Source organism: Verticillium dahliae, genomic scaffold (assembly GCF_000150675.1).
Source record: "Verticillium dahliae VdLs.17 supercont1.19 genomic scaffold, whole genome shotgun sequence".
Classification (NCBI taxonomy): domain Eukaryota; kingdom Fungi; phylum Ascomycota; class Sordariomycetes; order Glomerellales; family Plectosphaerellaceae; genus Verticillium; species Verticillium dahliae.
In genome coordinates, this window is record NW_009276939.1 from 373,646 (window position 1) to 395,965 (window position 22,320).

Sequence of the window (22,320 nt, forward strand, 5' to 3'; positions counted from 1 at the left end):
GACTCAGGGTGTACCCTTCGGTTCGTGTGGCAGAGAAGAGAAGATACCCGAGTGGGTGGTAAGGGCACAAGAGAGGGGGAGAGTGTGTTGGGTTGATGAAGGAGGGTGAGGAAGGGGAAGAATTTGCCAAAGTTCGAGGTTTTGCAGGTATTATAGTCCAGGATGTGAGTTGGCCGTCTGTGTGGAGGGTGCAGCGAAGCTGTGTAGTACACGCGTGGCTCAACCCTGTTTGACTTCGCGGAGAGCCATTTACCCCAGCTCAGCCAAGTGGGCGGGAATCCGGGGTAGAATGTGAGACGTCCTGTGAGAGGCCGTGATGCCGCCAGTGTGCGATGAAGTTCTCCTGGGCGTGCAGGATGAACCCTTACCAGCGGGATCGGATTGAAGTTGCCCAGGGCTCACCCACCTCGATCAGCATCCGCCCAGCCATCCAAGATTGGTCTCTGCGCCGGGGGCGCCAGGTTGTTCTGGATCCCGGCAGTTCCATGTGACGTCGCCCAGCAGCATCCTTGTTGGTGTGGATGAATGTTCATCCAGCGTGGCTTGACTCGACAATGCACGACGGGTTTCCCGTTTCAGGCGATAGCGTAGCCACTAAAATGACTCGATCAAGAGGGATGGAGCCGTCAGAACTTTCAGCCGCCTCGCCTCCCGTCTTTGTGTTGTCCTTTGCACGCTGAATGAATTGTCCTCCCCTAGGCTCGAGTGTCTCTAGACGGCTCCCTGGCCCTGGAGTCACATGACCGAGGCGATTGATGGACCTCATGGATATGTCTTCAACCACAGGTAAGTCCTGGCTGCTTATACCCTGGCATATGTCCAGATCCATGGGAACAGAAAGTTCCTAATTCCGGGGACACACAGTAGGAAACGAAGAACATAGAAACAACTGCCGTATCGGCTTACATATGCCGTAACAAACTTCGGGCCATGAGATCAGGTAAAATTAAAATTCCGCTTGAGATTCATAACGCTCCAAATTCTCCACGCATGTCTGTGAAATCCGACCCCGGCGCGAACCCCAAATTCGCCATGAATTGGGGGTCTGCGTCCATACTATCTGTACAGTCTATTGCAGCTAGCTCATCCAGGATGGCATCGTGGTCAATCATCGACTCATGCCCTGGTAGAAGCATGTAATGGGGCATCTGAAGCATCGGGCTCATCATGCCAGCAGAGTACCCCGGTATCTGGTTGCTGCCGGGCGTGAATGGGATCGAGCGCGAAGTAGACGGACTTGCTGCCGTTCCTCCACCCAAGAAACTCGTTGTAGATGTCGGATAATGTTCCGAAGGTGTAAGCAAGGCGTGATATTGCTGCTGCGGAGGTTGAGCTTCCTGGCTTTGTTGCGCCAGTGTAGCCACGGGCAGACTGTGCCGATGCGCTGGCGAGTGACTCTGGTACACCATAAGGTTTGGTGCTGGTGGCGCTACAGAAGTTACCTGCGAGGGTTCGGTCGCCCGCTGCCACGTGGCCTTCAGTCTGGTCATAAGAGAGTCCCATCTCTCCTTATCTTCTCCTCCCAGACCTTTCGTCCGCCGATTTGCCATACCCATAAAGGTGATGAGTAAAGGCGATGTCCCAGGTCCGAGATGTTGCCATGCGTTTTCTACCGCCTCCAGAAGCGTCCATACCAAAGAGACGCGAGCTTCTGGATTTAACGCCAAGGTGGCACCTAAGAAGGTGGTTTGTAGAAGAAAGGCTGTGGGGAGAAAAGGGGTCGATCCTCCCAGAATAGAATTGCAGAAAGAGAAGCGTGGATCCAATGCTGCAGCCAGTTCTGCCGAGCGAGGGGTATGTGATCCTGCGAATCCCTTTCCCAGGATACGAGCGAACCGGCAAAGCTGGTTGAAAGAGCTCAGGGACTGAACAGACTGCAAAGAATCACCGGAGCCGATGCTGACGTCGGAGCCAAAACCTGGCTCAGGGGCCCACGAATCCCACTCCTCTGGCCCCTCTTCAGATATTGGGGTCAGGCCATCAAGTGAAGCCGGTGTCAGATGTGATGTATGGCCCATACGCACGGATACTATCGTATCCAGTAAGAAACAAGCCCTAACTGTTCTGCTTTGCAAGTGGTTGCTTTGCGGAGTCGCAATTGCAGTCAAGTCTCGAAGTCCCATGGCGGTCCTCACTGCGAGACCAATGTAGAGAGACGCATTGGATGGCTTGTCCTGGCCGAGATCGACCAAGGAGAGAAGAAGGAACGCGTTTGCATATTGTAAAACCGCAAGCTCCTCAGCTGCCTGGTCTCCGCCATCGACAGCTGCCTCTTTGCCGTGTCGTTGGCTCGTCATGCTTGATGTACGTCGCTTGAGCAAACCTGCTTGCGAATCGCCTATTAATGGAAGCAAGCTTCGTGCTGTGCAGTATATGGCCGACGGATCTGTCGTATGGCTCGGGTCTTGATACGCAGCAACTGCGAGAGCGCTCCATAGCTCTGCATCTCGAATCTCGTCCGAGTGTCGCTCAGCCACGAGATTGAGCAGGCGGCTCCTGTCGACAATAGGCAACCAGGAATGGGTATAGGCCAGGTAGATATCGAGGAGTCGAGAACAATTGTTGGGCAGCTTATAGCTTCGATTTGCCGGGTTCGCCGTAGTATCATTTGTAGATGGCACATTGCGTCCCTTTCCAGAAGACTGACCCAGCTGATCTGCCTCTGTGCTGGACTCATCCTCCTCGGATCCTTCTATCTTAGGGCTCGAGCCATCTCTGCCGGACAAGAGTCGGTCGATCTCCTTGCACGTTTTGGACTTTCTCCATCGTCGATGAAGACGGTTACCGGCCTCGCTCTCCTTGCCAATGAGGAGGGATTCTGGACCGGACTCCTGCGTCAGCAAGTCATTCAAGGCAGCCTCGGTGCCGGGGAACTGCTCGAAGACCCAGACGAGAGCCGACTCGAGGGTGCGGATGAGGCCAGTCTGGACGCCTCGCTTCTTGGGTGCGACGTTGTAGGTGCACTCCCGGTTGAGCGAGACGCAGGCGAAGCACTGCGGTTGGATGCCGTCGCACTTTTCTCGCGCGCTGCTGTGTGTCAGCCTGAGTTTGTTCGATCAAGGATCCAGGCGCATCATGCTGAGCTCCCCATGTATGGCGATCTACCCCGAACTGAGGAGCCAGCCACTGGCCTGGCAGCTGGTCTAGGCTCACCTTCTGCACTGGTCGCAGGCGCGTGATACTCTCTGCCTCTTCACCGGGCCAGAGGTTGACGTCGGGTTGGTTTCGACATCATTGGTCTTTCGCTTGGAAGGCATGCTTCTCGGGGCGGATTGGCGTGCCTCGGGCGGCCGTCGTCCTCTTTCACCACACGCTGCCCGGATTGGGGACAACTAGGTGACGCGAAGCATACGGGTAGCTGGCTGCTCTCGTGACCTTTCGTACCATGCAATGATCATGTTCGAGGGATCATGTCGCACGTGGTTGATGTTTGGGACAGGATGAAGATGGCATGTGCTGCGGTCAAGGTAGTGTGACGTCGGCAAGGAATTGGCAATGCAGCGGTTGCGACTCGTCCATCTGGTGAGGAGAAGCTGGAATTCCCTGGATGGCCGATACCGCATTGCGGGGAGGCGATTGTGGTGGAGAGCGGGGAATGATTCTGGGGAAGTTTCAGTGCTAGGGTCGCTGGCCGCAGCATGCTACAGTGAACAAATTACAGGGCCTTCAGGGGGGGGGGGCCAGCCTCGGTACCTCTGTTGGCGCATCAGTTTTGCTGCGTCCCGAGGTATCCTGATAGCCCTGCCCCTCCCGGATAAACGTTCTTCAGGCTGGGTGCAGGGTGTGCCTCTCGGCCTGGAAGGTCGGCAGTCGAGTCGGCCAGAGGAAAGGCATCAGCCCCCCCGCCATGGCTTGTCCCACCACAAGGCATCGCGACCCTCGATCCGCTCTGCCGCCTTCGCCAAACACCCACTTGTCCCGCCAAGTCAGGCCACCCACCCCTACCCCGACCTTGCTTGCTTGACACCCCCCACGATTCCACTCCTCGAATACCGACCACGACCTCCATCAGCTGTGACCGAAGCGCACGACTCGATGCATCCGTGCCTTCGTGCCTCCCACATAGCTGGTCCTCGACCTTCGACATCGTGCGTGCCTCTTCTGCGTTCGCCATGACCATCGCAGGCATCAAGAGGCCTCTCTCGGCCGTCGAGCTGGATGGCCAACATGGATTGCATCGCAAGATCACCCGAATCAACGGCTACGAGTCGGATGGTGTCGGAAGCCGAGCCGCACCGGAGCGACACAATGGAGGTCATTGTACGATACCTTTCGCGACAGCATCGTCCCCGACGTCGTCTTCCATCGCTGACTCTTCTTGTCCAGCGACCAGCATATCGCGAGACATATCACGAGACATATCCCGAGACTCAACGCCTGGTCCCCTTCTCCACCGACCCAGCGAGACACCTACCTTTCCCGCCGATGTCTCTGTCGTCCTGACTGGCATCCGAGGCTCTGGCAAGTCGACGCTGGCCATTATTGCATCAACGGCCATGAAGAGGAGAGCCCTCGACTGCGAAAAGGCATTTCAACAAGCCACGGGCTCGACCAGTCTGGCTTACAAGAGAGAACATGGACCCGTTGAATGTCACCGTCGCCAGGCCCAGATCCTGCGCGAGGTCCTGACCCAACACGCCAAAGGCTGTCTCATCGTCTGCTCATGGATGGAGCGTGCTGTGCAGAGCCTCCTTCGTGATTTCGCCAGGACCCATCCGATAGTCCATATCCTCCGGGACGCCAAGGCCATCCAGGAACACCTCAAGATTGACGACGACGACAAGACGCGCAATCTTCTGAACGCCAGCAGTGCCATCTTCCGCAGCTGTAGTAACCTCGAGTTCTTCAACGTATCCGAGTCACCAGTCGAGGCGTCCAAGACGGACTCACCCAGGGGCGGCGTCCCCTCGAACCAAAAGCCACCAGCGCCCTACCTGACTCTGAAGCGTGCTGAGCGCCACTTCCTCAAATTCCTGTCACTCGTCATGCCGGCCGGTTCCATCCCGTTCATCGAGTCTGCCTTTCCTCTGGCCTCCATTCCCACCGAGGATCGACGCTTCACTTATGCCCTCTCCGTGCCTCTCTCGCGATTACTTCGTGACGAGGTCGATATTGAGGATCTAGAGACCGGAGCTGATGCCATAGAAGTTGTGGTAGACGACATTGCTTTGGCGGTGAGCAAGACGGGACAGGCACCAACGCTCGACTCGGAGAAAGCCAGTGACATTTCAAGGGTCATCGGGTACATACGAAGAAGCACCGTCATCCCCATCATCTATCACGTCCTTCTACCAGCAGCCACGCTCGATGGCTCATCCCTTGAAACAGTTTACATGGAATATCTCTTTCACGGCCTGCGACTGGTACCCGAATACCTAACCGTCGATCTGAGGCTAGGCGACTATGAAATGTCTCATGTCGTCGCCTTGAAGAGGAAATCCAAGATCATGGCACACTTTACCTGTGCTGCGATCAACGGTCCGACATGGCATGATCCTGTCTGGCTCTCGCATTACCACCGTGCCCGAAGCCAAGGCTGCGATATCGTTCGTCTCATCAAGCCAGTGACGACCATTAAGGACAATTTCGACGTCGATCGGTTCAAGGGACAGGTTGAGGCCTTGGATGGTCGCCACATGCCTTTAATCGCGTACAACTCAGGGCCACGGGGACGACACTCGGCCTGCATGAACCACGTCCTCACAAGTGTTGTCTCGGAGCCTCGACTGAACGATGGTGGTGCACCCGATGATCTGGGCCAGCCCCTTATCACTGCGCAACAGGCGACTCAAGCATTATATGGATCATTCCTTTTCGATCCCATGAAGCTGTATGTCGTCGGTGCCAAAGTCGACTACAGTCTTTCCCCAGCCATGCACAACGCGGCCTTGCAGGCACTCGGGATCCCCCACTATTACCGCCCTTGCTCGACGCCGACACTTCGGGGGTTGAAAGACCTGATCGAGGACCCATCCTTTGCCGGTGCCTCAGTCGGCCTGCCCTTCAAGGTTGAGATCATCACCTTGACGCATTCTCTCAGCCGTCACGCGCGGGCTATCGGTGCGGTCAATACGCTAATCCCTGTCCGACGACTGAATCCAGACGGCACGATTCCCGAGGACGAGAAATTATTCAATTGTCGCAATCGCGCCGGTCCCGTCCGGGCATTGTATGGAGACAATACTGATTGGGTCGGCATCCGAGCTTGTCTTCGCCGTGGGCTGTCCCCGGCGAACGCGGTGCGTCCAACCAGCTGTGGCCTCATCATTGGTGCTGGCGGCATGGCAAGAGCGGCCATCTACTCCATGCTGCAGCTTGGTGTGAGGAACATCGTGGTCTGGAATCGTACAATTGCCAATGCGGAGAAGATGGTCAGCCATTACACACAACTCCTCTCTCGGCGTGACTTGCCATTTTTGAGCGCCAGCTCGGAGATTGAAACACGTTTCCACGTCCTTGGAAAGCTCGACGAGCCGTGGCCAGCAGAATTCCGGTCGCCAACTCTGATAGTTTCCTGCATCCCGACGCATAGTATCGGTGATGTGCCAGCGCCCAATTTCGTGGCACCATCCGCCTGGCTGGAAAGCCCTACAGGTGGTGTCCTCGTCGATCTGGGTTACAAAACACTCGACACGCCCATTCTCGACCAGGTGCGCAAGCTTTCCCACAAGGGCTGGGTTACAATGGATGGCCTCGACCTCCTGCCGGAACAGGGTTTTGCGCAGTTTGAGCTCTTCACCGGCCGCCGTGCACCGAGGCGACTTATGCGGCGACATGCTTTGCGCGCATACACCGACGAACAGGGCCAGTCAAACCTGGCTCAATTGCAGCCCAGGCTGAACAACATTACTGAGCAGGAGCCATGATTATGCAGTCTGCATTGGTTCAATCAGTGCATCACGACGGAAACACGTTGAATGGCCCTGCGATGCCAATGATCTCAAGTCGTGACCCAAACGGGCGTATGAGAAGCGTTCATCAACCGAATGCAGAATCGTCCGGCCCTACGTGGACCTGAGGTCAAGCCTTTGCCAAGGTTGTCTCGCGCCCGGCAAGCCGATCCAGCCGGGTTCGCTCGCCGCTAGGTAGGGCTAGATCCGCTTCCAGACGCGGCCGCGAATAAGCTCGCCACGGCAACAGCAATGTGAGCCGCGGGTGACATCACTTGGCTGCCGATCATCTGCCGACTGCCGTTCGGGTAGATGTTGTTTTGGACAAGCCCGACCAATCTGCCATGGTGTCTCGTGTTCGACATTCCAGTCGTGTAAAGCGCCGAAGAGGCTATCGCGGAGCAAAGACTTGTGAACAACCAGGCTGTTTTGCTTCGTGACGAGGATCCTGGGGGTTTACGCGTGGTGGCCACCACCGGATGGGCGTAGAAAGTTTGTCAAGGCAAGTTTCCAGATCGAGCGATCAACTCTGCATATGGTGTCGTCAGTGACGCAGCGGCTCATTAGTAGTAGCATAGATGGAGCTCCGGTTACAACGGCAAGGCCTTAGTCTGACTCAAAAGATTCCCACATCACGTACTGGATCATCCGGGGTCTCCAACACATCGTGATGTCAGTGTGGATGCGGCTCATGGCAATCGTGCTGACCATGGGAAATCCGAGAAGACAGCTTTGTGAGCGGAAGCACAATGATGTAAATTCAGTCGGCGCCGAGCTGGAGGATCGTCACGTCCCTCTTTATATGCTCTTCGTCCTCGCGCCGCGTATTGCTACCCCTCAACTTTCGTCTCTACTTCCCCAGAAGCCCCGTTTTCCTTTGGACAGACTTCTTTTGGAACAGACCGAACCCTCTACCAAAGTGTTGTCTGCATCCTCCCCCAGTCAACAGCCTCCCAGGTGTTGCTCCCACCATGACAAGAACACACTTCACCGAGGAGCCCCCAGAGGTCATACCGCAAGCCAGCCTCGACCGCGCGTTTACACAAAATGCAGACGGCACCGTCTCCGAGAAGCCAGACGAGCGAAACAGCCACAGCACAAGCGACAATGACCAGGCCGGCGCCGCCGGCGCGGGGGGCCGCAACGGCAACCTCGAGAAGCTCGGGACGAACGACAAGTACGAAATCACCGAGGACGACTGCTACGAAGAGCTGGGCTACAGCTTCCCGAACTGGAAAAAGTGGTACATCCTCACCGTCATCTTCTGGGTGCAGGTCTCGATGAACTTCAACACGTCGCTGTACTCGAACGCCATCCCCGGCATCTCGGAGGAGTTCAACGTCAGCGCGCAGGCGGCGCGGTGCGGCGCCATGATCTTCCTCGTCATGTACGCGTTTGGGTGCGAGCTGTGGGCGCCGTGGTCCGAGGAGTTTGGCCGCTGGCCGGTCTTGCAGCTCTCGCTGTTCCTCGTGAACATTTGGCAGCTTCCTGTTGCGCTGGCACCGAACTTTGCCACCGTCATGGTCGGCAGGGCGCTTGGCGGTCTTTCGTCTGCGGGCGGCTCGGTCACGCTGGGCATGATTGCCGACATGTGGGAGTCTGATACGCAGCAATACGCTGTTGCCTATGTGGTCTTCTCATCCGTCGGCGGTTCCGTGCTGGGCCCCATCGTTGGCGGCTTCACCGAGGAGTATCTCGACTGGAGGTGAGTGGGATTTGCACACTCATTGCTGGTGAACAGTCGACTGACTTGAACGTTCCAGGTGGTCCATCTGGATCCAACTCATCCTCGGCGGCTTCGTCCAGGCTGTCCACTTCTTCACCGTTCCCGAGACACGCACGACCATCATGATGAACCGCATCGCCAAGAAGCGCAGAAAGAACGGAACGCCCAATATCTGGGGCCCCGACGAGCTCGTCCCCTTTCGCGAGCGCTTTTCCGCCAAGGAGATTCTCATCACCTGGACTCGCCCTTTCAAGATGTTTCTAACGGAACCAATCGTTCTCGTCCTTTCACTTCTGTCGGGTTTCTCAGACGCTCTGATTTTCATGTTCATCCAGTCCTTTGCGCTGGTATACGATCAGTGGCACTTCAGCACCGTAGCCATTGGTCTGGCATTTATTCCCATCGGCATCGGCTATGTCATCGCCTGGCTGCTCTTCATCCCCGCCATCAAACGAAACATCAAGGAGCGCCGCGAGAACCCCAACGACGAGCGCGCGCAGTACGAATCCCGTCTGTGGTTCCTCCTGTACACCGCCCCCTGCCTGCCCATCGGCCTCATCGGCTTCGCGTGGACGATCCAAGGCCCACCGATTCACTGGATCGGCTCCATGATCTTCGCCGCCATCGTCGGCATTGCGAATTATGCCATTTACATGGCCACCATTGACTACATGATCTGCGCCTACGGACCGTACTCTGCCTCGGCGACGGGCGGAAACGGATGGGCGCGCGACTTCCTCGCCGGTGTCCTGACCGTGCCTGCGACGCCCTTCTTTACGAATATCGGTGCGTCGTCCGGGCGCAACCTGGAATACGCCAGCACCATTCTCTTCTGCATCGCGCTTCTGCTGGTGCTCGCGGTCTACGTCATCTACTGGAAGGGCCCCACGCTGCGAAAGCGGTCGCCGTTTGCGCAGAAACTGGCCGAGCAGCGCGATGACGAGGGCACGCATCAGCGCAGGTTGAGCGTGTACCGTCCGCCCGAGAGGAGGCGAAGTGAGTCTGCCCCAGGTTGCCATTCTCTGTTTGCGTACGTTGCTAACATTCACTAGGTTCCGCGGCCACGCATGAAGAGGTCCCCGGGGGTCGGCCTGAGATGGGCACCAGGCGGTACAGCCAGCAGAACCGGTTCTTTGGCGAGAGCCGCGTGACTCCTCGCGGTACGCCCAGAGGAACGCCCTCGGCGAGTCGGGCGAACAGCATTGCCAGGGCTGCGAGGTAGACGGCGTTTGGTCTGTATGGGGCTGATCGGTATTCTATCAGTAGTATAATGTCTAGACTGTGTCAAATACGTAATACTAGATTTTGTTCCGCCTTCGAATCGGCTTACGCCCTTTCTCTTGTTGTCCCAATGTCTGGAGAACATACATACAGAGTGATTTGCCCATCCAACGTGTACAAGCTCTGTCTGTCATTGATCCACGCTTGCCAACCACTACATCCCATCTTCGGCCCAGCATCCAGGTAGTTGCCCTCATCCGTCATCTCCTGGTCCTTGGTAGGAAGTCGGCGTGCCACCCTCCGCCACGCCCGGCGCAATCATCTCACCGCCATTCCAGCTTCGCCGCCACCACGTCCATAAACTCAGCAGTGCGCATTGCGCCCGGGTTGTTCTCCTTCTTGCTGTCATCCGGATCTTCCCTCTCACGGTGCAAATCCGTCTCCACCGTGGGCGGCGTAATCTTAACGACCCGGACGCTTGATCCTGCCTGTCGCAGCTACGTGCGTAGGTTCATTGACCAGTGCAGCCACGCCTTGGTGCCGCTGCAGACAGGTTTAATGGCCGAGAAGGGTATGAAACCAACCATGCTGCCGACATTGATGATTGCGTGTATATCTTGATTGAACCATTGATAGATAGTTCTGCTCATTCAGAGATGTAGGCGTTGGGTTCTTTGGCTCGAATGTAGGGATCCCGGAGTCTCGGCATCCCCCCCGAATGGAAGTCGGCCTCGGATAGGGCAATTGCGATCTAGACCCGGGTCCGGGTCCCCGGCTTGAAGATGCGGCCCTCTCTTGAGACCCATTGAGCCCATCCACAAAATCAACCCCCTTGGCACAGACCCACGACCGACTTGGGCCGCTTTGCGTCCGCATCCTTCAAGCCTGCCAAAGATTATCATGCCAAGAAGGCCATTCTCTGGGCACCATCTCGGCTGCATTATTGGCCGGCTCTCCAAAAATCTGACCCGCTCTGAGGATCCTGCAAAACAGAGCCGTCACAAGACCAACGAGGTTGGCCATGCTCCCTCAAATCCATTCTCTCATGAAAAACCTTGACTGCTTTTCTATCGCTTGTGGGTTATTTATTCAACTTGAGACTGGAATCCTTACTGATCGTGCCATGACCTTTCAGCTGAGCAACAGCTTTGAGCCTCTCAGCTCGTCCTCTGCATCTAGCGTCGTCATCGTCTTGGCACCCCCTCATCCAAGATGCCTGAAAAAGTCGAACAGGAATTTGCCGCCTGGGAGTTGGCCTTCTTTCGAATCCTCAAGGTCATTTCAAGCTTACTGCTGAGGTTCATGGAGTCGGCCACTGTCATTGCCATCATCCTCATCCTGATCAAGGTGGGAGGCGTCGTGAAGGAGAAGATTTATGGGCCGACAGGAGAGCAGAAGGTGAAGAAGCAGCAGTGAAGGATTTCGGCAGAGGAGCAGGGTCTGGCATAGGGACTGCTGGTCTAGGAAAGTATAGCGGACTGTTTGAAGTATGCCGAATCAGGTCAGTGGCTTGTCAATGACACGGAGTGCATTGTGGAGATGAGTCGCGAGATGCATCTAGTCAAGTGATTTCCCCGGTCCCTGTGTGAAAGTATACCCAGGCTCTTGCCTTGGTTGATGCCTCGAGTGATGGTCTGATTTCCTACCAGGGATGACTATGTTGCCACTTCAAGGGAAAGAAACTCTCGCGTCATACTTCGAAGTCCTCTCACTTACCGCATGGCTAATCCTACACTCATCGTACACCATACTAGAACATGACATGCCCTCTGCTACCGTCGCCATGTCACAGCCCGAACAACCGGCGGAAGCCAACGTTCGAAACGACCCTCGAACCCCCGCTCAACATTTGGACACCCTGCCCGCCAGCCGCCAACGGACCATCATACGTGCCCATCGCCATGCCCGTGAGGAACCGCCCCAACGGCTCCGTCGGCGAGTGAAACGACTTGGCCACGAGCAAGACGGGCGCGAAAAGCACCCACATTGCATTGTACACGAGCCCCGGATTCGGTATGTACGGCTTGACGGCGGCGTGCTGCCCCGCATCCACGCCCGCCGGGCGCACCGACTCGGTCAGGAAGCCTGGGCGCGTCGCGCGCATCTCTGACAGGGCCATCTCCGTCTCGCCCTTGACGCGTCCAAAGATGGGCGTGAAGCGGCCGGGCGAGTGCGTGGCGCCCTCGCCGGAGACGTAGATGAAGCGGAACGGCTCGTCGGCAGAAGCGAGGGGCGCAAAGGCTTCGGCGGCGGCGAGGGTGTAGTCTTTGGTGATCTTGACGTAGTCTCTGCGGCGCCCCCCAGGACGGTCAGACCATGACTCGAAGGAACAGGGGCAGGGAGGGATGCAGGGCCGGGGCCGTGTTGCCTGGCCGGGGCCGCAAACTCACTCTTTGCTAACGAGGTTCTGGCTGATACCCAGGGCCCAGACGACGCCTTTGGCGCCCCGCAACTTGTCGAGGACCTCTGGGCTGTAGCTGTTGAAGTCTTTGTGGATGATCACGTTGATGCGGGGATCCTTGGCGTTTTCAGCCATGGCAACTGGGCGGCGCGCGAGGATGGAAATCTTGGTCACGTCCTTCATCTTGATCATGGCGTCCAGAACGCCGGATCCGACGAGGCCTGTCGCCCCTGTGAGGATGAGGTGCATGATGCTTGTTCGCGATTGCGGTTGCGATTGCTGATGAAATGTTTGGCGGTCTTTGCTTTTTTCCCTTTCATTTGCTCACGACATTTTCCTGAGCAAGCCAGTCGGTCGCTGTGGTTTTATTTGTCGCAGTCGCTTCACTGAAAACGGCAGTCGGAGTTAGCGATGCGTATTTCCAGTCGCGCAGCTTATCCCGCATTAAATCCATCAGCACAGCCATTTTGTGATGCGCGGCACATCGAAGCCTAGGGTTACGAAAATGCGATTCCTTCGTTGATGGGTCGCCAATTGATGTTCTTTTCAGCGGTGCAATTGTTTATGAAGCATCGTCATCTGCCTTACAGCGACCCGAGAGCGCGATCTCGACCTGCCGAACCGCAATGCCGACGCAAGGTCATTGCAACCCTGCTGATTTTTCGCCGGAAGATAAACCATGTATACTGGCGTGGAGACAAAGAATATAGAAGCCATACGAGGCGGGGCAGATTTGAGTTCAACGAGAGGAACGACCAAGGCTTCAACAATTCCTCGTGATCTTGCGTACATGATAAATGGCGAGGGTCAGCGGCATCTCACGTCAGCTCACTACAACTGCGCCCATCATCAAAAACAAATTGGCCTGACGAGAAGATCCTCCAAGCCTCAGGCATTACAAGCTGATCACAAGATGTCCGCCAACGTTGATGAGGTTGGCTTCCACTCGCTGTCGTCACCATATGGCACATTGTCTCCAAGGCTCCGCAACAACACGACTTAGTTTGATGGTCGACCCGACGCGTAGGCACCATGCTAATGGCTGCAGATTTGCAGAATTCAAACTTTCATGCCCATGTCCGGCCAGACCATGTCTCCCCATTTTCCCTCCCCCGCAGCACCTCAGGTTTACAGGTTCCAGCATGGCCAGCCCCCTCCCTTCTCATCGCCCTATGGGTGTTCAGTCAAGACTGCGATGTGGTGCACGCACTCCATTCTCTCCAGGTTCTCCCCCACGCTACGAGCACATGGAGACCGCGAAAACGAACCTTAGTTGATGCCGCCACAACTAAGCTTCCCCTCACTGTAAGGACCAGAGCCTAGGACCAAAGCCTAGGGCCTAGGACGACGCCATGACCTAGGCGATGCCGGCATCAGGCTCTCATCTTCATCCCCATCCAGGCAAGCGCGTCGCTCGGTTCGATGGCTCCATCGACTACGACAGCCATAGTAGCATCGGCGTGGAGTCGCGGCCACCATGGCGCGGCTCAAGCTCTGGCGCCAGGGACATCCAGCTCAGTAACGGCCCGATGATCAACGCTGCACTAACCATGGCCAGGTCCAGCTGGGTGGGTGCATCTCCTCAACGAGACCTGCCACAAGGATGTGGTGGTTATTCTGCTCGATCCAGAGCCGCATCGCCAGCTGTGAGCTTTCCATAGCTCCCTCTCCTCCAAGCAATTTAGCGAGGGAGCTGGCGGCGCCGACGGGTTCGAGGCCTCGCCTGTTGAGCTAAGACAGGTCGGGGAATATAGTCATGGCCTGGCTGTTAAGGCCTGTTGGTGGGCGAAAACGCCACATTCACAGCAAAGCATGTTGGACGTAGTTTTGCGGCTTTCACAGCACTCCCAAAGCAACAGCTATGATTTTGATCGATCTCCAAACGTTGAGGTGGTTGTGGATGGCTAACGAAACAAGTTTTCTCTTGTTCGTCCTCTCGCCCCTCTCCCTTCGCACGCAAGCGAGATCATCCCACGCGCATCACATCACACAAAGGCTTATCACTCCACGTCCTGACCCCCTGTGCATGCATATGTGTCTCCGATGCCACCCCGCGGAGCAGAACTGGAGGTGAGGTCGTCAACGTTTCACCACCCAACAGGCCTCAACATGGCGACATCGGTCTCAGCGGGCGTCGATGACAGGGCTGGTACCTTGGACAAGATCGCCAGGGACCACATGGTAGCGTCTTTCCTTGACCGTTCACGTCGCACTCAGCCAGTCACGTCTCCTGATGATATCTCGAGTGCGGCATTTCCACCTTGACCAGCCCAGCCAGCGTCTCGTCGAGGGCATCGCCCAACTGCCATTCCTCAGCCTCAAGGAGCTCTCTCGGCGAGACCTACGGCACTAGACACAGCTAGCAGGGGGAGAGTCTTCTAGCGTTGCTATCTAGTGCTTCCACAGCATTTCCTTGACTGGCATAGCGTCCGCCGGCACTTGCATACTCGTCAATCTTGGCTACATTCTGCCATGTCCATTGGCCGGAAACCCTCTCGACGGGCCTGACCGGACCACAAGCGCCAAGCGTTTCCACTCCCCCACACACGCGATGCCGAATTGCAGTGCGTCCCACTTGGGGCCCATGATCATGCCGGTTGGCCGTATGAATGAGCGAAGGTTGCGGCGTGCGCGCCAGGGGGGAAGACCTTCCCACCCACCAGTACACAACCACACTGAACTCTGAGGACGCTGAGCAAAGGTAGGCTACTTTAGGTCTAGTGCCGGTACAAAGCCCGCGACGCTGGCCATATGGTGTTTGAATAGTCGTTCATCAACAGGTGGGGCGCGATTTCTCTCGCCAGTTCAGAGTTCTGACCCCCCCTCACCAGCTCCAACTGCCCCTTGGCCTGCCGAACCCAATTCGGCTTGGGGCCCCTGGGGCGAGTCCGTCCTGGGGCCAGACTCCATTGCATCCCATGGAGTCCCCGGTGCTCTGCGTTTTGGCTGGGACGAGGCTAGTGTGATGCAACCGCTTTAGTCGTTTTTTCTCCAGATGGGGGTGGGTGATGGGGGGTTGATGGGGGGGCAAAGGGGGGGAGCTGGAGCAAAGCTTGAACCATACCCCAGAGACGGGCCGTGTCAGTCAAGCTCAAGTCATTGTCGTCGAGATATAAGATCATTGTGGTGCCAACTCCAGAAGGTCTCTCATTATCCTCATCCTCATCACAATCATCAGCTTCACTGCCCGAGTCTCGAGCTTCTTCTTCCTCAGCTCAACATCCTCACAAACTCTCTTCACCCACCTCCCTTACACACACATCACCACCATGGCTGGCGGCAGTATCCCCTCGGCCGCGCCTCAGTTGGCTGGCGGCTATCTCACTGGTCGCGCCCTCATCTTCCCTCTCTCCCTCATCATCTCCCTCTTCTTCCTCTGGGGCTTCTCCTACGGCCTTCTCGATGTCCTCAACAAGCACTTCCAGACCGTCCTCGGCATCACCCGCCTCGAGTCCACTGGCCTCCAGGTCATGTACTTTGGCGGCGGTTACCTTCTCTTCTCTCCCATTGCCGCCGAGTGCCTCAAGCGCCGCGGTTACAAGCAGACCATCCTCATGGGTCTCGGCCTCTACTCCCTAGGCGCCATTCTCTTCTGGCCCGTCGTCGCTACCGCCAAGCCCGAGAACGGCCGCGCTGCTTTCGGTGGCTTCTGCGCCTGCATCCTCGTCATCGCCTGCGGTCTCGCCACCCTCGAGACGGCCGCCAACTCGTACGCCGTCGTCATTGGCAAGCCCGAGTCCGCTTCGGCCCGCCTCCAGTTCTGCCAGTCCTGGAACGGTGTCGCCTCCTTCATTGGTCCCCTCATCGCCTCCAAGTTCTTCTTCTCGGGCGCCAACCAGAACAGCCTCACCAATGTCCAGTTTGTCTACCTCGCCGTCGCCTGCGCCGGTGTCGCAGTCGCCGTCATGTTCTTCTTTGCCAAGCTCCCCGAGATTTCCGAGGCTACCATTGAGGAGTCCTCTGATGGTCAGGTCAAGGGGCTCCATCTGGAAGCAGTACAACATGTGGGCCGCCTTCTTCGCCCAGCTCTGCTACGTCGGTGCCCAGGTTACCAGTAAGTCTCCCAGAGCTCTCTACACTTCCATCGAAGCTCCACTAACGGCCGTGTAGTAGCTACCTTCTTTCTTAATTATGCTCACGAGAACGGCGGTTTCACGACCTCCAAGGGCAGCACTATGCTGAGCTACGCCCTCATCATCTTCACCGTCGGCCGCTTCGTCGCCACGGGCATCGCCACGTTCCTGAGCTCCGACTTCATCCTCGTCGTCTACGCCGTCGCGGCCTCGGCCCTGACGGCCTACGTCAGCGTCGGCAAGGGCGGCGGCGCCGTCGGCGCCCTCATCGCCATCTTCTTCTTCCTCGCCCCCATGTACCCCACCATCTTCACCCTCGGCACCGAGGGCCTCGGCCACCACACCCGCCGCGGCGCCGGCATCCTCGTCATGGGCGTCTCCGGCGGCGCCGTCTTCCCTCCCATCCAGGGCGCCATTGCCGACGCCAAGGGCACCAGGATCAGCTACGTCGTGCCCATGATCGGCCTCATCTTCGTCCTCGGCTATGCCTCCATCCACTGGGTCCGCAAGGGCATGAACATCCTCGCCCCCAAGTCTGCCCCCAGCACCACTGTCGAGCAGGTCGAGAAGGGCGAGGAGCGTGTCCTGGATGAGAAGAAGCAGGGTGACGCCTGGGTCGAGAAGATCTGAGAAGCTTCTTGACGATGCATTATGACGACTGCCGGAGTTTTACACGGGGTGCTTTCAACATTTAAACGAATCATACACATATAATGGGGGGGGTCTTAGCGATGGCGAACGTTGACGGGTAGACGGTCATGGGTTTTTAGATCTGACTGTTTGCATGCAGCATTGGAACTGCCTTTGAGCAATGACACGATTTCATGATACACTCCGAGACATTGTTGCTGCCTTGTGCCTGATGTGTAAAACAGAGCATGTCTGGCCGACGCTTACGCTTTGGCTCTCGAGCTTCTAGATACCGATGGCGGCTTCAGAGCTGCTACCAGGCGGAATAGACAAGGAGTCAGGGGCTACAAATCGGAAGTAAGATCCATGATAGATGAAGAAACAACTAAAGACATCAAGGGTAAACGCGCGAAGCATATGCTTCGTGTCTCACAATTATGTCTCTTGATGTATGCTATTTGGTACAATGTTACGGACGTCAGGCATGCATACGGAAATCATGAATTCAAGATCATCCTGCAATCTGGCGCATGGAAGCGAGATTTGCTAGCGTGATTGCAGTAGCTGTGCTCGCGTGTTTGGTGTGTACGATCGGAACGAGCGCCTAAATACTGGACAGAAATTGACATGCCCAGCTTGGCGAAAATGGACGGAGCGAGAAGACTGCAGATACAGGCCGACGTGAAGATACTGCGTTTATTGAAAGCCCCCCTCACCGTACGTCGAGGTGCCTGGTTGACCACCGCTTCAAGAGCATGCACAAACTTCAATGAACCTGCTGCCTCTTGCATGGCTCATAATGACTACACGACAGTATACTGCTGGATGTCAGCTTGGGATCAAGGAATGCTACCCATAGTAAGCTCGTCGCATCAAGAAACACATTTAGACCGAGCAGTCTGTATGTACCATAACTGAGGCCCGCTTTCCTCCATCACCTCAAGTACCAGGCTCCATAACAAGGCGGCCAGCATTAGCCTCTGCTGCTGGACCACTGCTCCCAATGACCCAAAACTTCTAATCTGGCAGGCCAACACACGAGCCACGTCTGGCATACTGCTAGTATCATGAGCGCTGCCCTGATCGCTGACTGCTAGGCCATTGAGCGTCCTGCGCTGTAGGGGTTCAAGTGCGGAGGAGAGGTGTGTATTCTGTAGCTATTCTACAGGGCAGGCCGGTGCCTGGAAAACTTGAGAAACTGCACTCCACAGGTTGAAGGGGTCTCGATCAGCCATGTCCCAACCTGTGGCTTCGATGCGATCATATAGGCTAGAGTGGATTGAGACGCCAAGAGTGCTCATTGCCACCGCCTTCTTGTCCCTCCATACCTCCCTGTCTGCTGCGTCGGCCGGGGGGGGGAATAGAGGCACTGAGGAATTCATCGCAGTGCGCGCGTTCGAGGAAGGCAATGACGCTAAGCTTCCAGGAGCGGTAATTCGATTTGCCGAGTAGCCGTTCGCCCTGATAATAAAGCTGTGTAGCCATTGTGGGCTAGAGAGTACAGCAGTTTGCGGATCTAGCGTTATGCCGAGATTTGGCGTTGTGCCGTAGCGTTTGCTCAGTAGTTGGACCGCCGGTTTTAGGTAGAGTTTTCCACTCAACCTAGGTCGAAAAGGCGATAATAGTATCGTTGATAGGAAGAAGTGAAGCCGTTGTTGAGAGGGCTTCACTGCTTATGTGAACCCCAATCCAGTGCTTCTGCTGTGCTTGCGAGCTCTGAATAGGTAGGGTATCTGATATAAGGCTTGTGATGGTTGATTCTTGATTTTCTCTATCTCTGCGTTACCGCTACCTACCTTACGCAAGTCAGATATACCCGTCTGCTTCACCGATCACGTGAGCCGTGGTTCACGTGCTCCTGAGAGCTGTGGATCCCAGATATCCCAGATACCACCATCCTAACCACTGTCATAGGAAATCCCCTAATATTGGTACTGACCGAGTGAATGCCACTGACCGAGTGAATGCCACTGACCGAGTGAATGCCACTGACCAAGCGAATGCCACCACCAAGATCTTGTACCGTCAGAAATGCCCAGGTGAAGTGAATGAACATGTGTACTGTCTGTCTGGCAGTGAAGGCGGCAGAACCGAAAAGGGCGGGCATTCAGCACAGACCACCTCACCCATTCCTCCTTGGAGCTGGTGTTCCGAGATGGTGAATCATGCCATCATGACTTCGTTCTTGGACATCAATCAGGCGATGCCGAGGATGCAAAGCTGGGAACCGTGGTATTCAAGATGATGCGCAAACTCATCACTGGCCGTGACGCGAAGTAGACGCCACCTTCTGAGCAGCATCCATCAAAGGCCCAAGCCATCGTTTCATGATGAACTCGCGCAGATTGTAAGCCAAGAATCGTGCTGGTTGATTGGCATTTGGTCGCCGTTCCTATCACCGACTTCGCGGTTGTCACAACATCGTTGACTGGACTACGCACCAGGAACCCAATTCCCACACAGATCTTTTGTCTCGTCAAACCAAGGCAAAAGCAGCGAGACTGCGAGATGTCCTTGGACTCGCGCGATGTCGGGCTGGGCAGCTGGATCAGCAACCCAGCTGTGTCAAGCAAGGAAAACATGCATGGTCACTCTCCGGAGGATGGCGACTTGATACAAGCTCCTACTGAGGTTTTCTCTGGACAGCAAGATTCTTCGGCAAAGGTGCTTGTGGTGTCTGGCACTGGAGGCCTGACACATGCCGGTTGGTTCTCACGCCTCAAAGCAGTACCGCTCAACCGCGATCAAAAACCTTCTAACTGACTCACAGCACCTGTATTGGAACTGGGCCGCATTTTGGCCAGGAGAGGCCATCGAGTCGAATTCGCAACTCACCGGGGACAGGAAAAGTGGGTGAACTCGCCAGATTACTCTTTCATCTCTCGGACGCACACCATGGGCGATCCCATGACGGCGGAAAAAGAAGCCGCCCACTACCTCCACATGCAACAAACAGACGCCAGACGAGATTACCGAGACTATTTCCTGCCGAAATTCACCGTCGACGCGTTCTGGGCATCCGACTACCAGTCGCTGAAAGAGGTGATTCAAGTTTCGAGACCAGACATGATTGTAGCCGATTTCTTTGTCGACGCCGTGCGAGACATTCAGCACCAATTCGGCATCCCCGTCGCGACTCTTTGGCCTCAGATGCCATACGGCATGGCCGGCGCCCCGTACATCCCTGGGGTACCAGGGCTACAAATCGATGCCTTGAGCAGCGAGCATGCATCACTATGGACGCGTGTCCGTGCAGCCTTCCGTCCGCTGCGGACCATCTCGGCGTTGATTCCGTACTTTTGGTTCATCCGCAACATGCGACGGGCAGCTGGCGTCACGTACTCGCTTTTCACGATAAACAAACCAAACTACCTCGTCTTGGTCAACTCCTTCTGGGGACTGGAGACACCAAAAGACTTGCCGCCCCTGATGGCGGCTGTAGGGCCCATTCTCGCTGACGAGTATCCCTCCCTGGACGACAAACTGGAGGCCCTCTTCGCGTCACACCACCGCGTAGTTTTCATCTCCTTCGGCACTCATGTCCTGGTGCCTCCCGAGTATCTACAGCGTCTCCTCCTTGCGCTTTCGTCCTTGCTCGAAGAAGGCCTCATCGACGGCATCATCTGGGTCGCAAAAGACGCGCAGCGCACCCAATTCAACCGAGCTCATTGTATTGCCAAAGGCAGCGACGTCCGCGTCGGCGAGCTTCTTGACAACAAGAACCGCGCATGGCTCTTCACGCCGTTTGCGCCCCAGCGCGCCATCCTCGACCGACCTGAGACGATCCTCTTCATGACGCACGGCGGTGGCAGCAGCGTCAACGAAGCCGCATATCACGGAACGCCGATGCTGGTTCTGGGCTTCTTTTTCGACCAGCTTCTCAACGGACTTCGCGTGCAGGAGGCAGGCATTGGCATGTACCTCGACAAAGCGGCTTTCACTGGCGAAGAGGTGCTTCAAAAGGCGCGAACCATATTGGCGGATGAAGGTGGTGTATTCTCACGTGACATACAACGCATGAAGCACATTGCGCGTGTTTCGTCGAGGAAGAAGGAATACGGTGCGGATTTGATCGAGGAGGTTATGTTCGATGCCATATTCAGCAAGCTCCCACCGGCGGACGAGGGTGATAAACTCATGATGGTGAGGCGGAGAAGGCCAATGCATCTGCAAACGGCGGACTCTAGAATGTCGGTATGGAAAGCAAGGAATTGGGACTTGACGGTGCTTGGGCTTCTGGTCACGGGAAGCTTTGTGGGAGTTGCATACGTGGGCTACGTCCGGCTAATCAAAAGTTGACGATAGACAGATGGACATTTCAGATTTTGCTTCCTGTGAGGGTGCTGCATCAAGTCCGTATGTTTGGTCTGATGACATCGACAGTGATTCGCAACTGCAGCTAAGGCCAAGCACGGCGACTGCCCCTTTTGTCAGACTGTAGATGTCGTGAGACATGATCAGAAAACAAACGCCGACGTACCTTCTGTGTCTTGCCATTAGCAATCCTGAGCTTGAAGAACATGAAACTCCAGCTAGCGGTTCGTTGTCCGCATAACCTCAGTGCGACGGAGGCTTCCGATCCTCGCGGAACGACCATCCGGCCGGCTGACCATCTGGGCTCGCAGGGTAGGCTATTGGCTTGGCGATTAGGCCCTCATTTCCAGTGGTATATGCCAACCAAAAGCATGTGCACTTTGTGCAGCATCGAAGGGTGGGAAACTCATTGAGGTCAATGCCCGGGGTTGGGTGTGAAGATCACCGGACAAGCTTCGCAGTACGGCGAAAAGTCTCGGTATTTGGCAGGTTATGCTAAGGTTGGTGCGTTAGGGCCGTGAGAGTTCGGGCTGGTTCCGGAGCAAGTCGGCGTACTTGAACCTTACCGTCAATGCCACCTACCGATCTGAGCTGATGATACCCAGAATCTTGTGAGGAGTTTACCCATACTATGAAAATGATGCTAGCACTTTCATTCTGGCACTCAAGTGGCAAGGCCTCCTTGTCGTGAGGCTGCCTTGTTCACATGTGCCAACGTACCATCCTTGGCGATTCCACCCTGCCCATGAAGAGAACTGGCTGAGATTCAGAGAGTTATTAAACTGAAAGGGCTATGCTCTATTGCAACTTCTTCATGATGTAGTTGCTCTTATCGATTTCTCAAAACTCTGAAGCCGACATGTCGGGTAGTGTTGGTTCGCAGAAGCCTGTCGAAGTTGTTTCCAGATGTATGCCTTTAACCTTTCGGACAATCGAAACTTCGATAGGAAGGCTTACCGTACCCGAAATAGATTTAAAGCATGCATCATAACATCTTGTCTTGAACCTGCCTTTTGCCGGCAGATGTATCCGCTGCCCAGCCAGTGCTCGATGCGGGCAAGCTAT

The 22,320-nt window shown here is 56.0% G+C and overlaps 6 protein-coding genes across 6 annotated transcripts; 4 read left to right on the forward strand and 2 right to left on the reverse strand.

Moving 5' to 3' along the window:
- Positions 1-965: 965 nt before the first annotated feature.
- VDAG_08177 (quinic acid utilization activator) lies at positions 966-3,257 on the reverse strand (the record flags this gene model as incomplete). The annotated part of the gene is made up of 2 exons (XM_009657554.1): positions 966-3,027; positions 3,154-3,257. The coding sequence occupies 2 exons, from the start codon at positions 3,255-3,257 to the stop codon at positions 966-968; spliced, it is 2,166 nt and encodes a 721-aa protein (XP_009655849.1).
- An 855-nt stretch (positions 3,258-4,112) lies between these two features.
- On the forward strand, positions 4,113-6,866 carry VDAG_08178 (quinate repressor; the record flags this gene model as incomplete). Its single annotated transcript, XM_009657555.1, has 2 exons — positions 4,113-4,260; positions 4,327-6,866. 2 exons carry the CDS (start codon positions 4,113-4,115, stop codon positions 6,864-6,866), a joined length of 2,688 nt encoding a protein of 895 aa, XP_009655850.1.
- Positions 6,867-7,861: 995 nt separating this feature from the next.
- VDAG_08179 (multidrug transporter) lies at positions 7,862-9,838 on the forward strand (the record flags this gene model as incomplete). Its single annotated transcript, XM_009657556.1, has 3 exons — positions 7,862-8,595; positions 8,654-9,612; positions 9,669-9,838. The coding sequence occupies 3 exons, from the start codon at positions 7,862-7,864 to the stop codon at positions 9,836-9,838; spliced, it is 1,863 nt and encodes a 620-aa protein (XP_009655851.1).
- Positions 9,839-11,623: 1,785 nt separating this feature from the next.
- On the reverse strand, positions 11,624-12,487 carry VDAG_08180 (uncharacterized protein; the record flags this gene model as incomplete). The annotated part of the gene is made up of 2 exons (XM_009657557.1): positions 11,624-12,125; positions 12,228-12,487. The coding sequence occupies 2 exons, from the start codon at positions 12,485-12,487 to the stop codon at positions 11,624-11,626; spliced, it is 762 nt and encodes a 253-aa protein (XP_009655852.1).
- A 3,020-nt stretch (positions 12,488-15,507) lies between these two features.
- On the forward strand, positions 15,508-17,139 carry VDAG_08181 (L-fucose transporter; the record flags this gene model as incomplete). The annotated part of the gene is made up of 3 exons (XM_009657558.1): positions 15,508-16,233; positions 16,286-16,292; positions 16,349-17,139. The coding sequence occupies 3 exons, from the start codon at positions 15,508-15,510 to the stop codon at positions 16,939-16,941; spliced, it is 1,326 nt and encodes a 441-aa protein (XP_009655853.1). The 3' UTR covers positions 16,942-17,139.
- Positions 17,140-19,040: 1,901 nt separating this feature from the next.
- Positions 19,041-21,261, forward strand: VDAG_08182 (UDP-glucosyl transferase family protein). The gene is made up of 3 exons (XM_009657559.1): positions 19,041-19,046; positions 19,278-19,645; positions 19,712-21,261. The coding sequence occupies exons 2-3, from the start codon at positions 19,450-19,452 to the stop codon at positions 21,238-21,240; spliced, it is 1,725 nt and encodes a 574-aa protein (XP_009655854.1). The 5' UTR covers positions 19,041-19,046; positions 19,278-19,449; the 3' UTR covers positions 21,241-21,261.
- Positions 21,262-22,320: the final 1,059 nt, after the last annotated feature.